Genomic DNA, 16,762 nt, shown 5'->3' on the forward strand with positions numbered 1-16,762 from the left:
TCAGCAATGTGTCAAAGTCCAAAGTCCAAATTATCCTCTGAGATTCATACAACCTCTCAACTGTAATCACCTGTCAAGCTCAAAATAAAAAAGTAGATCACATACTTCCAACATATAAGGGCACAGGATATACATATATATATAGATATAGATATAGATATATAGATATATATATCTGTTCCAAAATTCATGGACGGGAGCATAGTAAGGAAATACTGGACCAAAACAAAACCAAAAGGCAGTTGAGCAAACTCCAACCTGTGCATCTCTATGCCTGATGTCAAAACACTCAGGTCTCCAACTCTGTTTATCTTTTTTGTCTGCAACACACTTATTTCTTTTGGACAGATTCCACTCCTTCTCTACCAGCTCTTCTTGGCATGTACCCCATGATTTGGGCACCTCTAACATCTTGGGCTCTCCTAGGTAACGGAGCATATAAGACTTGATTTCTTTATTTTTGCCCCTTGTGTTCATATCCTTTTACTCTGAATCTTCTTAATTACCTTTATTTCTTTTTGTAAAATTTTAGGTCTTTAAAAATGTCCTTTGCAGATTTACCTTTTCTTGAGGTTGTCTCAAATGTCTCCATGTTGTCCTTAGAAACAAACCATACTTATTTTGCAGAATTCAATCATGTAAGGTAGTCGTTAAAATAGTTAGCTCTTCTAGCAGTTGTAAATATTAAGGGAAAAGAATGGGCCCTGTGTTGGCCTATGACAATGTAGAGTAAAACTAGGTGAGACGACTAAACTGAATGCTGAGAGAAAGAAGGCAGAGTCAGGCAGATGCTATGCAGCCACTCAAGAATCAAGATGTAAGGTAACAAACCACAAGCCTCATAGTAAAATACAAAGTAAGAGAAATGTGTTAATTTAAAATGTAAGAGGTAGTTAATAAGAAGCCTAAGTTAGTAGGACAAAGAGTACCTAATTAATATTAAGCCTCAGAGTGGTTATTTTAAAAACAGCTTTGGGAACAGGCAAGCAGAGAAAACAGCGAGATGGAAAATACTTCTAACAACAAAAAATGCTGTAGGATGCTTCCAGCTCCTCACTGACTGAATTACTGAATTCAATTGGGAAAAGGCTTCTGTGCTGAACAAAGCAAATTATTTTGAGTTCAGAGAAATATGAGACATTTGTGTGTGTGTGACAATGTACCTATATTCCTTTGTATTACAATAAGCTATTTTGAGAGAGTAAGAGCAAGAATATTGAAACTACACATGAATTACGTTTTTATCAACAGCAGAGCTCTGAGTTAATTAGAGGAATGCAGACATATTTAGCTTTTATCATGATACCAAAAAGGTATTGTATTTGAATAATGGCCTAGAAGGTTCTTCCAGTGCAACTCAAAGGTCTCCAAGGAATTCCCAGATCACTGCCCGCATATTCTCTTTATTCTCTTCTGTCCTCTCAACGTTAGAAAATTAATTCCTTCAGTATTTAATTATTCCATGAAAAAGTTGCCAGAACATTCAAAACTTGCTCCACCACACATCTAGCTACTAAACACACTATGACTTATACTTAAATTTGTGTAGAAATAATGAATAAAACGAGTTCTGTGTACTTAGACATATATAAAAGCTACAGATGGGCTAAATAATATTTTCAAAATATTTATACATGTTTGTAACTCTTTCTGCACTCTCTAGTCAGTACATGCTGTGATCTCCTCTTGCACATCTGTGAAGAGTTAGTTGGCTTAGACTTGTAATACTTTAGATTACCTTAACATATGTAGTTATAAATATCTGGTGTCTCTTTTGAGATTGTTATGTCATAGGTTTTTTTCTTACTCTCGACGTATATGTTCTATCACTGGAGACATCTTTAGAGAAAAACATGAATTTTTCTAACATTTATTCCCGTAAATATCTCACACACAAATTGGTCCATTTAGTTAACAACTCGAAGGAGCACAGTTGTATATCATCTATATTAATTGCCAGTCACTGAAATGCGTGGTAATGGTAAAAATCTTTAATGATATTGAAAGTGCTTCATTGTGCTCCTCTAGATCTTTGTTTTAAAGCTCACACCAGTAAAGCTAGCTCCCAGTTTTGTTCATGCCCCTGAATTCTCAGGAGTAGCTCTGTGGTAAGCATGTTTTGGGGTCTAGTAAATATACAATTTAAGGTTTCACTGAGAAACATTCTCTTTAAAAATAATTTGACTCTTCTTTGCACTCATATTTCCAGTCATCAATATTTGTAAATTCAAGAAAAAAATCCTTAAATGGTTTAAAATCTTTTACTGGATTTGAGACGTATCCATAATTTAGCCATGGGTTTAAACCACCTGTCAGCACAGAGCGAAGATCTGAAAACTAGCAGCAAGAATACCAAGTGAATCCCTCATCCTTAATCTCCTATAGACTTTTTTCTTTTATTTTTTTCTTGTCTTGTTTTGTTGGCTATGTTTAGAAAAATTTTAATCAATGTGGGGATGTGGAAGTCAGAGAACTACTTGGAGAAGCCAGTTTCTCTGTCCTCCATGAAGGTTTCAGGATTAGAGCTCAGGTTGTCAGGCTGTGAGGTGAGTGTCTATACCCACTGAGCCACGTCTTCAGCCGTGTCTTTGTATTTTTACTAGATTTGTTCTTTAAAGGTTTTGTGCATATGTGTAATAGATTGGGATTACTGTCTCTCTTATCTTCCTTACATTCCCGCCAGCCCTCCATCCTCCTTAAAAAGTACTGTGCCACATTGTATTCACAGTTTTCTTTGTCTTGCTTTGGGACCCCATCCTCCGAGTTCAACCAATGCTGTCTATGTTACCAACTTCTTCTCCCTAGAATCCCTCAGAAGCCAAAAGTTCAGCAGGGGAAGATGGGGCCCATTGAGTTTCTCTCCAACTCATGGTGAGCTGTTGCCAGGCTTTAATCTTGTATAGGCCCAGAACAGACATTCACAGGACCTTTATGATCATGGATGCAATAGCTGTGATGTCCTTCAGACATTTTACCGTTGTTTCTCTATATCTGACATTCTTTCTACCTCTCCTTCCACAATGTCCCTGGAACTTTAGAGGGTGTGGTTCACCCTCTTAATGTTCTGTTTGGAGCTAAGCACACAGCAATCATGTGTTCTCAGCACCTGCACCCATCATAATCTTCTGCATTCACCACCATTCATTGCTAAGAGCAGCTTCTTTGATACAGGCTGAGAGTAGCGTTTGTCCATGGGTATAAACCTAAGTATGTAGAAGCAGCTTGATGCCATGCCAATTTAGTGAAATCGCAATACTCAGTTTCAAACTATGGCCTAGTTTAACCTACGGCCTAAGACCTCTTCAGTTAGAGTTTTGAACTAGGTTTATAGTACCAGGCATAAATCTGCTTCTGCGGAATGAGTCTAGAATCCAATCAGAAAGCAGATTACCCTCCTGATTCCCAGAAATCTATAAAAGGTCTTTCCAGTACTGTGAAAGGCAGTCACCTGAAAACAAGCTTCCAGTCCAGTTCCATCTCAATTTCTCTCTAAGTTCTGTAATAAAAGTTTGTGGTAACTTTACCTATAAACTAGTTCTGGTAAAGCAATCAGAAGGAATGGCAAAAGACTGTTTTGTTTTCAAAGTCTTTGGTGCCTACAGAGGCTAAAGCCTATAATTTGCATTGTTATTTGGCCTACAAAGTAGTAAATTTCCACAGACAGCATTCATTCTGGTTAACTCTCCTCTCTTACCGTGCATCCCCTCCATCTCCCACCTCTACTCCTGTGTATACTTTTCGACCTCCAATACAACCCTTCTGTATTTGCAAATGATCTATATCCTACTGCTGCTTTATCATTTATAGAATTTCCTAGTCTGCCCAACCCTTTCTAGATGCCTGGCTTCCACAGGTATCCATATAGATAGCTTGGAGCATTTGTCTTTCTTCAGCTGGGTTGCATAGTTCAGTATAATTTTTTTTCCAATTCCATCCACTTACCTATACATTTCATTATCTTCCTTTTCTTTAGAGCTCAGTAATGACTTGTTGTATATAAATACCTCATTTTCATAGTCTTTCATCAGCTCCTACTAGTATGGCCCATTAAACAGTGCTTAAAGCATCCCACAGCTTTCCTAACCCAAAGTACCAAAGTCCAAATTCCTCCAAACAAAACATGGTCAGGCCCATCACAATACCCCAGTCCTGGTACCAACTTCTGTCTTAGGGTTTCTATTGCTGTGAAGAGACACCATGACCATGGCAGCTCTTATATAGGGAAAACATTTAATTGAGGTGGCAGCTCACAGTTCAGAGGTTCAGTCCATCATCATCATGGCAGGGTGCATGGCAGCATGCAGGTAGACATGGCGCTAGCTACATCTACGTGAAAGGCAACAGGATGTGGACTCAAACACTGGGTAGCATCTTAAGCAAAGGAAACATCAAAGCCTGCCCCCAAAATGACACACTTCCTCCAACAAGGCCAAATTCACTCCAACAAAGCCACACCTCCTTATACGGCCACTCCCTATGAATTTATGGGGTTCTTCTCCCCGATAATGCTTGCCTTTTATTCCCCAAAATATGACATGAAGCATGGTTTTCCTCTGAGTTTCCTTTGGGTAAAATGCACGCTCATATTTAATATTTCTACTATCTTCTATTGCTCATTAGACCAGGGTCACAAGTGGAGAATCTAAACTTTGTTTTTCTTCAAAATTATTTTATTTTAGGGATCTTTTCCGGATTGTAGACCTCATTGAGGATATTCTATTCGACTCTCCTTTCATTAGCTTTCATCTTTCAAGGAGTTCGGATCCCTTATAAGAATTTCCACTGTCTTCTCCTTATTTCCTGAGACCAGTGCAGAAGAGCAAAAGCTCCAGGAAATATAATTTCTATTATTGATTGAAAGATGTCATCAAATCTCTCAGTAGATTTTCCACCACCTCCATCTCCTCTCCTTTGCATTCTATACTCATTCCCGTACTTACTTATATTTTTTATAGGTACTACAAATAAATAAAGACATTCTGCCTATTCTAGTACCCATTCAACACCAGGATTACTAAAATATGTATCCAGGTGTGGTCTGCACCAAAATTACAAAGTCTGCAAATTATATCTTCTCTCATAATGTTCTTCCTCGCAATCTCCTTGCCAATGCAAACTACTGATTTGGATTTATACAAATGTGGTGAATGTTTCTCCTTGAAAAAGATTGTACTGTTTCTGGGATGAAAAAAGTGAATATCTTACCCATGATAACTGAGAATATTTATAACCACTATATATACATATATATGTGAATAGATATATGAGTTATCATCACACATGCTTCCTTTAAGAATTACTTAAGGTAACAGAATGTTCATTGTGCTAGCAATAAAACAGGCTTAGTTCCAAAATCCTGATAAAATGAAAGGTAAGAAAGGAAAGAATAAGTGAGTGACGAGGAAAGAAAGAAGTAAAAGCTGTTCTATGCTCACAGTTATGATTGTATTTGGACAGCCCAACCCGGAAACTGAAGTGAATGATCTAGCGTTTATGTTTAAAGACAGTGTGCCACAGTAAGCATGAATTTGAGAGAATTTAAGTTTACGCAATGAATACTGAATTTTTGAACAGTCTACACAGTGAAACAATAAAAGGAGATCCTGGGGAAGACATTTTGACTTATACGTTATTAAAAGGTCAATCTGTTCTACTACAAACCAGATGTTATAAGAAGCCATACCTGTGAGGAGTTTTATTAATGACTTTGATGAAAGGGGGCATCATCTGTGAGAACTTTCTTCCATGAATAAGGCCATCCAAGGCCCTGGGATTCAAACCCATGCTGTCTTAAATGAAAACTCCAAGTCGAATCAGACAACTGTCAGAAGCACAGGATAACTATGGCACACCACAGAGGAAAGTTAGATGCATTAAATGAAACAGAAAACAAGAGTTTATTTTCATACACTTCAATAAGCTTGGAAATACATAATAATGTCCTCAAAGTGGTTTGCCCAAGGAGGGCTTTGCTTTAGGTTAACTTTTTTTTCAAATTGGTAGCTTTCTTGAACATATTAAAATGTACTTGCATTTATTTCACTGACAGATATGCGTTTGTACACACACCTAGTTTTCCAACCTTCCTCTGTGAATTAATTTATTTTCCTGGGGATGAGATCTTGTATTTCATAGGTAGCTGTCATCATCAGGTAACACGGAAATAACTGCCAATTTATCAATCATTCATATTTTGCATTCTTGCCAATTTTAATCAGTTAGCTTGAACACCAATCCTGAAGGACTACTTTTATTTTCCTGCAGATGTTATATTGGTCTTTTGCTATTACTTTAACCTATTTTTCAACTAGAATTATAACTATTCTTTAGGAATTAATTCAAGATAAATAAATTGTCATCAGACCCAGGTTTTGGTAGCCCAAGTGTTAAAGTTAGCAAATACCACAGTCTGCTTTTCCTGTTATTTACTAAGTGTCTCCTGTGTCATAAATAATTTAGAGTTCAAAGTGAACTATGCTTCTAAGCGCTAGAAATAATCAAATCACGTTTATTTCTTTTGCTAATGTTTTCTTCATATAACCAAAACCTGAAACCACTCCACTTGACCTTTTCTTATAAATGAGAGCCCTCATAGAGGGCCAGCCTCATGGATTCTGAAAAAGATTAGAAAAGTAAACTAAATATGAAATGTAAATTGATTATAGCACAATTTTCACATGTGTTATTACTAAAGCCCACATGATTTTACATGTAATTAACACAGGAAAATCTACATTTAGCATGGCCGTTGCAAATCAAGATCCAAAGGCAATCAGTATGGGTTTATTTAGAAATGATTTTACTGATATCTAAAATTCAACAACAGCATCTAAATGGTAAAAAGAATTAAAATCTGTATGTAATTTGAGTTAACATTGATATAGCCAGCCTGCTGCCATTCAAAGAAAAAATTGTCAATTTAATTGTATAGTTCTTAAAATAGTATCCTAAGTATGTTAGAAGTCTGAGAAGATGATCCAACCCATCTCAGCGGGGAGGGGTATTTTTTTTATTTTACCGTGATTGTGCCCTCATGGAGAGAAGCATCTACAAATGCTATCTTACTTTAATTTTTGCAGTCTGAACACAGTTTAGAATGAGGATGGACCTAAAGAAATATTCAGTCCATATTCTGATTTCCACAATTGATTCAGAAAGATGAGTTCAAATCTTTTTTTTTTTTTTTTTTTTTTTTTTTTTATTTTGCCAGAGTTACAGAGTTAGATTGCAGTAGATTTGGGGTTAATACTCCAGGGTTCTGGTGGGAAGATCACCCTTCAGCTTCTTCCGATTGATTTAGGGCTTTCCATGGCTCCGAAAAACAGATAGTGCAAATCAGTGTGGGATATCCTTATTAAGGTGTGACTATGAAAATAAAAAAAGGATGGCTTCTTGTCGGTAATGCAGTTGTTTTAAGTACTTACCTGAAGCCAAAATATGAGTGATTCTTCGGTTTCTCCTGTGGCTTAGGTCAGGTTGGGAAACTGTCAGTTTGAGAAAATGGACTGAAACTTGCCTACCCACCTGTTCATCAGCTGTGTCTGCTTTTCTTTATCTCCATTCTGTGATGAAAGAATATTTACTACAACCTCCCCTCCAAAAAAGAGACCATAACTAAGTATTTCTACATTTGCTTCCTCATCTAAAACATGGTTTTTATTGCTAATACTGTACAAAAAGGATGTACGTAACACATAGGAAGAGTTCAGCAAACAGGTTTTTAATTACTCCTACTAATAAGAAGTCTTACTGACTCGTGATCTTTTTCTAATAGCTTCTGGTTGAACTGGTTTCTAGTTTACATGAAGTTTATTTTTCCATAAACTTGTTAGGGGACACAGCTCACTCGATTAACTAGTACCTCTGTAACTAGTGAAGGAAAGGAGATTAACATAGTATTCCTGGTGCAGTAAACCCAATGTTGCCATGGATATCTCCATTCTGACTTTCCTAATAATCTCATAACATAGCTATTAAGACTTGATATATATTCTCTAAGACTGAACACTTGGTCATAGACTGATGACTAAAATTCCATTACAAGAAACTGGAAGCCATTTTGGGAAGTGAAACAAACCAGACATTGAAGACAGGTACCATACTATGTCATCTCAACCAATGGTAAAAAAAAAAAAATAAACACTGACTTTATTCGAGCTGAGAGAGGAGCAGTTGTCTTTAGACTCTGGAAAGAAGAGCAGTAAGGAAGGATACAGAAATGTTTGACAGATACTAAGTCATAGGCAAAACACAAAAATCCCTGGTGATCTGTTTCATAGCACAGTGAATGAAGGTGATCATACAGCATTTCATGATTAGAGAAGAAGAATCCTAACAAGAAGATGTTGTCACCATAGAGATTTGTCATTTTAAAATATATGATGTTACCCTAATTTGAGAGTTCTATAATGTATAGATGCATTGAAAAAAAAATAACATGCCCCTATATGATCATACTATCAGTTAAAGTGTTAAAGAACGGGTTGGTGAGATGGTTCAGCAGGTAAAAACACTTGCTGCCAAGCCTCATGACCTGAGTTCGATCCCTGAGCTCTACATAAGGGAAGCACAGAACTGACTTCAAGTTGGCCTAAGACCACAACGTTCGTACTATAGCACGCATGTCCACATGCACAGACAAATAAATATTATAAACTTGTGAATACACACATAATTTGTTGAACTCTTTATCAATGTGAAGTATGCTGAATTCAACTTCCACTGTGGTAGCTTTTTAAGTCAGTCAATTTTCCACTCCAACAGGAAGTTGCAAAATCCAAATGGTGAGGTAACGATTTTTTTAAGTGTTTAAGAAACTTCTTGGTAGGAAAACATCATTGCAGTTGCACATAATGGTTAAAATTCGGTTGTCCTGCTGACTGTAGTAAGAGATTACAGAAAATTGGTAAAGATACTTCTGGGTGTCTACAAAGGTTTCGCCAGAGATGTTTGGCATGCATGTTAAAGCAACAAAACAGAATGGAGAAGATCCACCCGGAATGCGGATGGAATCATCCAGCAACTTCAGGAGCCAGAGGGATCACGGAGCAGAGAAGGAAGCCACATGTCTGGCGCCTGCTCTAGTTTTTAAAGGGCTACCCCCACCGCTACTGTGGCTCATGATTTAAAATTCCAGATTCTTAAGCATTTCAGTGTAGATTTGTTCATCGGGAACTCTCTAGGTGCTTCTCGACCCTCAACCTCCACAGCATCTTTAGTCTCTCACTCTGAGAATTCCGACTCTAGGCTGAACAACTACAAGTCTTCCCAGCTCTCTAAACTTCCGGCAGCCATTGCAGGATTATCTAGCCTTTAATCATGTAAATCAGCTGAAAATAATCCCCTCTGACAGCTATATATAGATCTTATTCGTTCTTTGGTTCTATCCCTTTGAAGAGCTCGACTGACTAAAACACCTGAGAATCAATTTCTCAACACCGTTCCCATTCTACTGGGCACTGCAAGCTGAGGTGCTCTTGGAGGCTTGCTGCATTCAGAATCGTCTTGGGCATGACTTCAGGTGCTTTGGCACTATTTTCCTTTCAAACACATGCCAGATGCAAACACTCTACCACGCACTGGACAAATACTGGCCTTAGAATGACTTTCTCCCCTAGAAGTTTGAACCAGGAGTGGTTAGACATCGTTCTGAGATTTTGAAAAATCTTATGCTTGGTTTCATGGCCACCTGTCTCCAGTCTGTGTTCTGCTTTACATAACTATACACCATGAGCTAGGAACCTCTCAAGTCCCTGTTACAGCCAGCTTAGGGGATACAAGATGAACTCCCAGATGCTTTCCGAAGTCTTTCCTAACATGGACAATCAATCCTTTGTTTCCATATGTTTAAAAAATCAATTCATGATCATTTTCTTTAGTCTTAATAAAAACCGATGGCTGTATTCTTTAAGCAACATGTTTTGGTTAATATACTAAACACTTAACACTTATGATAGTTACATGTTTTGCTATATATAGCAATTAGAATAACTATCTGCAGCTGATGCTATTCTATATCCATGTCTCTATTTTTCAAAGTATAAACTCAGTGAGGTGAAGAAAGTTACCAAAGCAACAAGTTCAAGAATCCAGTGAGGGCAGCTGCTTCCAGGATCTATCAGCCTAATACTTTACACCAGATAAGCAGATGCCTGAGCAAGGCAGACTTCAGAGGAGGATTGTCACCTAAGGGAGTCTCCATCATATGTGGAGGACCTACCTCCTCTTACCTTCCTTCTCCACACTTCTCAACAAGATAATAGAGAATTAGCCTCTCAAACCTATGCCGAAAATGTGAACATGTTGCATGATATGGTCAGCTTTCTACAACTTTTAGGTCAAGGGAATTTTATTTGTCAGCATCTCTATGAGTAATGGATCCTTCATTTCATAAAAAGAAGCAAACAACAACAACAACAACAAAAAACAAAGAAACAAACAAAACCCTGTTACCATTTAATGGCTACCCTCTGAAACCCAAAGTTTATAGAAAACAAAAGAAATAAAAATCTCCACAAACTTTACTTTCTAAAAGTGCCCTAAATTTACTATGCATACTGTCAAACACTTCCCAACTGGTTATATAAAAACCTTTCAAAGTTTGGTAGGATGCATGTTGTTGAGGACATTTTTGGACTCATTCTATTAACGCTCAGATGGCTGTAATGAATCCAGCTGCTGGGGGACTTGGCAGGTGTACAAATGAAATTAGAAACGCACATGTTTATCACTTAGAAGCCACCTACACCTACTGATCTTCACCAGGAAGTAAAAATTCCATAATTTATAGGCAATTGTCGTTCTTACTTTTTGTCCCAGAGTCTTACCAAAATTCAATAGTTTATTTTAGTGAAAACCACCTTGCTGCACTCAGCATCTTGCCTCAGCAAACTTCCCTAAAATAAAATGAGCAGCAGCAGTGAGAACGGAGCCAACAGGATCACGAGCCGTTCCTTTCCAAATGAGCTCATTACTATTAATTTCTACTGTCCTTAGAGAATATTTGAAACAGCAAGTTCATCAGCAAAGCAAAATGTAAAAACAAAGTTGGTAAAGATATCACTTATCTTCAAAGTTGTTTCCAAGCTGAGGCAATCCCATAGGACAATAACTCTTAGTGACATGGGGCATGAATAGCTATGATACCTAATTAGCAATGCAGAATTCTGCAAGCACACATGGAGGTTTTGACACAGACTTTAAACAGAAACCAACTGTTTATAAATCACCTCAGCAAACACACATCACTCAGATTCCTCTCCCAGGAAACCTCTGACTTTCCCTAGTTGAAAATCTTGAAAAAAAAAATCATAAAATAGGGAGAAGTAAAGTCATAGAAATAAAAAGGCATAAATACATTTAAAGGCTTATCTTCAGTGGATCAGAGTTTCTGGTTATCCTTATTTCTATGAAATAGAGGACGTTACTATGCATGACAGAAACATATGGATGGAGAGCAGACCCTTCTGATCCCATCACAAATGACCCTTTACAACCCTGGTTTACTCGCTTTCCAGCTATGTGACATTAGGCGGCTGAGCCTTAGTACTTCAAATTAATATCTACAAAATAAAGGTTGTAGTGCTTCTTAGACTAAAAGGAATAAAATACTATATATAAAGAATTTAGAACAGTGCTTGGTAGAGACAAAGTCAAGAAATGATTATGGACTTAAGAGGGTCCCATGGTTTCCCTTCCTATCCTTCCTCCCACATGGAGAACGTGTGGTGTGGATGTCCTTCTGCCTATGTTCTGCTTTTATTGGTTAATGAATAAAGCTGTTTTAATCAATAGGTTAGCAGAATAGGACAAGGTGGGAGTTCCAAGCAGATAGAGGAGGAGAGAGTAGGCAGAGTCAGAAGCCATGTAGCCACCACCAGAAACAGACATGACAGAATCTTGCTGGTAAGCCACAGCCATGTGGTGATACACAGATTAATGTAGATGGGTTACTTTAGGATGTAAGAGCTAGTCAATAAGAAATTAGAGCTAATAGGCCAAACAGTAATTTAATTAATACAGTTTCTGTGTTGTTATTTTGGTTCTGGGCAACCAGGAATGAACAAGCTACCTGCCCCAACAAACATGCTGGGACAAATGAAGACTTTTTTCTGCCCTTGTAAAGGTTCATAGGTTTAGGTGGGTTTTGGAGACTCAGAGACAACACAGTTTGTTAAAAGAGATGGACTCTGTTTCTTTATATGGGTGAAATTTCTCAAGTGTCCTCAACAATAAAGTAGATTAGTCTATTTTCTGCTCTAAGATGAAAAGGAGGAAAAAGATAAGGTAGACTGTTTGGCTTGGTTTCAACTGAAATTTAAGGTTAAAAAATCAAAAGAACCATCTGGCTCTTACAAAGTCCAACCTATTTCAGTAAGATGAAAGAGAGACAAAACCAAGTTCTTGGGTCATTTGTACCAATCACTACTGTGTCCTTTCTTGCAAAATTATGACACTAGAAAGCCACAAATACTGGACATTTGGAATTCTTCTTGTTGCCTAAATGATAACACCTTAAAATATCTCCCTTTCTTTCTGTATATCCACCTATCTAAATATCTAAAATATCCTCATATCTAAATGGTTATTTTTCCCAACAAAGAGAATTTTTTTATCAAAATTTCCTCTGGCTTTTTTACCTGGTGAGGTCAATTAACCACATACCAGCTCCAAACTGAGTGTGCAAAGCTGTCTCTGAATAGTGCCCACAATAATTCCACTTTTCATATGTTCACAAAAGATAGGAAATGGAATCATCCTAGATGTCCATCAATAGACAACTGGATAAGGAAAATGTGGTGCACAATCACGATAGAATGTTGCTTAGCATTAAAGTCAAATGAAATCATTAAATTTGTAGGTAGATGGATGAAACTGTAAGATAGTACATGGAGTGAGAAAACTCAAACCCAGAAAGATACAAGCTGTAGCCTCTCTCTTATGTGTAGAGTCAGGCTTTAAATCTTTCACTTTATGTCCTGAAGACTCAGGTAGAAGCCAGGGAACTAGAAAAGGTTTGTGGGGTAGCATGTTTAAGGGAGTGGGGATAACAGGTTCTAGGCAAGTTAAAATAGTAATGTGCAGTATGGAAGCAGAAATGTTTAAACAGGGTTCAGAGTGGGACTCTGGAATAAAACAGGATGTAAAGGGGAAGGCTAACCCAAAGGAAAAGTTATGAGAATCCTCAGAGACATTTACCATCTCAAAACTAACTTTTCAAAAGTAACTTGAATGATAGAACACATGTAAAATGAAAGGAGATGGGAAATATTGAAGGCTAAAATCTTCAGTGGGAACTGGGGTGTGGAAATAGAAAGGGGGAGGGATGGGGAACCGGTGAGCTAAGCAAAATTCAGTATTTAAGAAAACCTCCTACTAAGCCCATTTCAATACACAACTTAAATAAATAAATAAATAAATAAATAAATAAATAAATAAATGAAATGAGTTTCACCAGAACTGCCCTGTATATTCAGACAAGGTCAATACCTGAAGATCTGGGTTGTTACATGGAAATCACAGTAGAACACAGTAGAAGACAGGAGATATGGCACTACATGAGTTTTCGGTTAGGGATCTTTCAGAGGCCTCAAAAACAATGCACCCTCACCCCAATTACCCGCCATAGCTATATGGTAAGACCTTATTGCTGAAGATACTGCACACTTTGGCCACAGGATATAGAAAAATCAATCTCAAACTGACAAGAAAACTTCCCCCCTGGAAGCTAGTTTTACTAATGCTCGGAAGTGCTGTGCAGGCTGCTGGGGGAGAAAAGATATCAATGGTATTACCCAGTACTACCTCTTGTAAGCTGTAATATTGAACTGCCAGGCAAGACATGCAAATTGGTAAAATAATTGCACAATTTTATTGGTTAATTAACTACTTCCTGCTTTCTTATTGGATTTGTTCCCTGCTACACAGGAGGGAATTTTTTGGCTGATACGGTAATCATGGTTAAAAAAAAAATGTCTGGGGAGGTCATAGGCCCCAGGGTAGAACCTGCTATTTTGCTAAGTGACCATGTTGTCAAATTACCTTCTAACTACTATAACTATGTTTGTAACTATAGACTTGACTGTTCTCAGCTTTGTTCAGAGAAGCATCTTTTAGCAGTAAACAACAGTGAAATGCCACCAACAAAGAGGCAGAATGGATATAGGAGAGGAAAGATGGATAGGAGGATTGCCAAATGTTGTTTTACGACATAGGACATGGCTAACACATTCATGAACTCATATACAGCATGCAAGATCAACCCCTGCCAAAGCCCTTACATAGATGGAGTAGATTATGTCCAGCACCCACCCTTTACAGAGGCGCTATTGGGGATGGATAATTACTGGGAAAGGTTAGAATGTGGCCACTAGTAAGTTTCCCAGGCTCCAGTAGACAATCCATTACACATACACATATGGGCACTATTAACTGAGTTTCGGGCATTATCAAAATAAAAGAAAACAAAACAAGGAGAAAACAACCACAACAAAAATACATGAAGCTGAGAAAGTGTCTGTTTGGGGGGTTTCTTGTACATGGAGGAGGCTGGGGTGGGGTAAATGAGAGGTAGATAGGATCATATTTCACTATTCGTGTCTGAAAGTCTCAGAAATTAAGAGAATCTTTTAAAAAAAAGAATAAGAATGTGCTTGTCAAAGAAATGGCTGCTCCCCTTCATTGGCATTCAAGTTGTAAACATAATGGAAATAGAGTGAGAACAGTATTACCACAGTTAGACACTAGGGGCATCTCAGTAATAAGGGAGTTGACTGATGGAGGGCACCTTCCTGCCCACATCGAAGGGAGAATAATGAGTACAGGTCATCATGACTTCCAGGGCTTACACTACTACTTAAAATGAACCACTAACATATGAGTTTCAAAGGAAAACCAACGTTTTTCCACCAAGGATAGGTTATCTTTGAAAGTATATGCTTAGTTTCACTTAATAAGAATAATATTTTCCGAGTTACAATCTTTCTAAATACCGTCTGACAGATATTGCCTGATAATAATAAAGATGTTAGGCCAGAAGTTAAAGCTTCCATCTAGGCTGCAGATTTCACTACCTCTGCTGTGCTTTCTAAAGGAAGCCATGAAGAATACCTTGCAGGAAAAGGTTTTGCTCTGTATCAACCAAAATATAGAGAAGGTTTGAATAATTTATCTAAAGCTGTCAATTTATATGCCCTAATGTACTCTTTCAACACAAATGCCCTGCAAGGTGAAAGATTCAAGCAAGGTTTTTTTTTTTTTTTTTTTTTTTTTTTTTTTTTTTTTTTTTTTTTTTTTTTTTTTTTTTTTTTTTTTTTTTTTTTTTTTGTCAGATTCCAACGTTTTAGCACCGGAAAATATCCAAACAGTAAGCCAAAATGCCTTTTATGAAGGAGAAAATCAGAGTCTTTTAATAATCAAAATTTTCAAAAAAAATTAAATAAATAAAAAGGATACACATAATGAGTCGGCCTCCAAATGTAACTTGGTTTGTTTGACCTTAGGCATCAAGCAAATTCATAATATTGGACCAATCTTTTAATTGAATATTTAAACCCTTAGGGTTTAATTCTTTCCTAATTCAGTTCATTGTTCACATTCTATTTGTTTGTGCTTATAAAAAGTCTATTCCGAGATGTAACCATTGCTATTTACTGAGAGAAAAGTCCAATAGATGGAATGGCTTTTTCCAGCTTTTCTGGGAAAACGATACTCCAATCAAAAGCTAATTGTATGTTATTCAAAAATAGTTAGGCTACAATTACTGACTAATAAATGTAAGAAGAAAGATATTAGAGTACTGAGAATTTTCTCTATGTTTCTGCTTATTAGAGACAGTTTAGTACAAGATTATCACCGAGAAAGTAAGAAGAGTCTGAGCTACAGATGTGAATGTCAAAGTGCAAACCGTAGCTGCCAGAAAAGGACAGTGTGGTTCTGAGGACCTTTGAACCTCCCTGACTACATGGAATCATGTATGTACATGCACATACAGTTAAATGCAGGCATGCAGGAGAATTTACAAAACACAATTCAATGAAATGCTGCCATTATTACATGGCACGTATTCTAGTGCTTCCTTTTATTTCAACCCTTCCTACTCTTATCTTGTTTCTCTGGTGGTGGGACAGCCTTGGTACTCTAAATACTTAGCATGGTTTTTCTTACGTGCACAGGTATTAGGATTAACTTCACTTCTGTCTAGTGTTTCTTGCTTTCTTCTATTCAACTGCAATTTCTTGGGTCTATATGAGAATAGCATCAACCATCCTGATAAATGTACAACCATCAAAGCATGAAGTGGATATTGTGTTTGAAGGTAATCATTGTATATTAGGGGAGTGGAGCCAATGGAGAAAATTCTCTCGTACATTCGTCTAAGGTACTTCACATCCACATTTCCAGGAATAACCCAGTGGGTTCTCATCTCTGATGGTTACAGTAATGGTGAGAGTAATACATGAGCCCATTTGGGTTTGTCTTTTTGTTTACTTGTTTTTTTTGCTTGGTTTCTTGCTACTCTTAAGGTTAAGTACTAAATAAAATTATGTGTACATATCATCTGGTCTAAATATTTACATTTCAGAGAAAACAAAGATATTACTTGATTTAAGAGAAACAGCAGTGGTTGTAGATAGGTTATAGGAATCATTAACTTTAATTTGGAAACCTGGGATCTTTGAGAAGAAGAATAACTCTGGAAGAAAGAATGGCTTGTAATTTTACGATAGCACTGAAGACCACTCATATAAAGTGGAGAAGCTGG

At 37.2% G+C, this 16,762-nt stretch overlaps 1 protein-coding gene across 1 annotated transcript in view; it reads left to right on the top strand.

The window, feature by feature from the left end:
- Nucleotides 1-15,971, top strand: part of Dgkb (diacylglycerol kinase beta) — a 590,490-nt gene extending 574,519 nt beyond the window's left edge. Inside the window, exon 25 of the mRNA XM_050158722.1 lies at nt 15,835-15,971. Within this exon, the coding sequence (XP_050014679.1) occupies nt 15,835-15,864 (30 nt within the window). The 3' untranslated portion in view covers nt 15,865-15,971. The remainder of the gene's footprint in view (nt 1-15,834) is intronic.
- The last annotated feature ends 791 nt before the right edge of the window (nt 15,972-16,762 follow it).

This window comes from Alexandromys fortis, unplaced genomic scaffold (assembly GCF_014885135.2).
Source record: "Alexandromys fortis isolate MF-2015 unplaced genomic scaffold, M_Fortis_MF-2015_v1.1 scaffold_101, whole genome shotgun sequence".
NCBI lineage: Eukaryota > Metazoa > Chordata > Mammalia > Rodentia > Cricetidae > Alexandromys > Alexandromys fortis.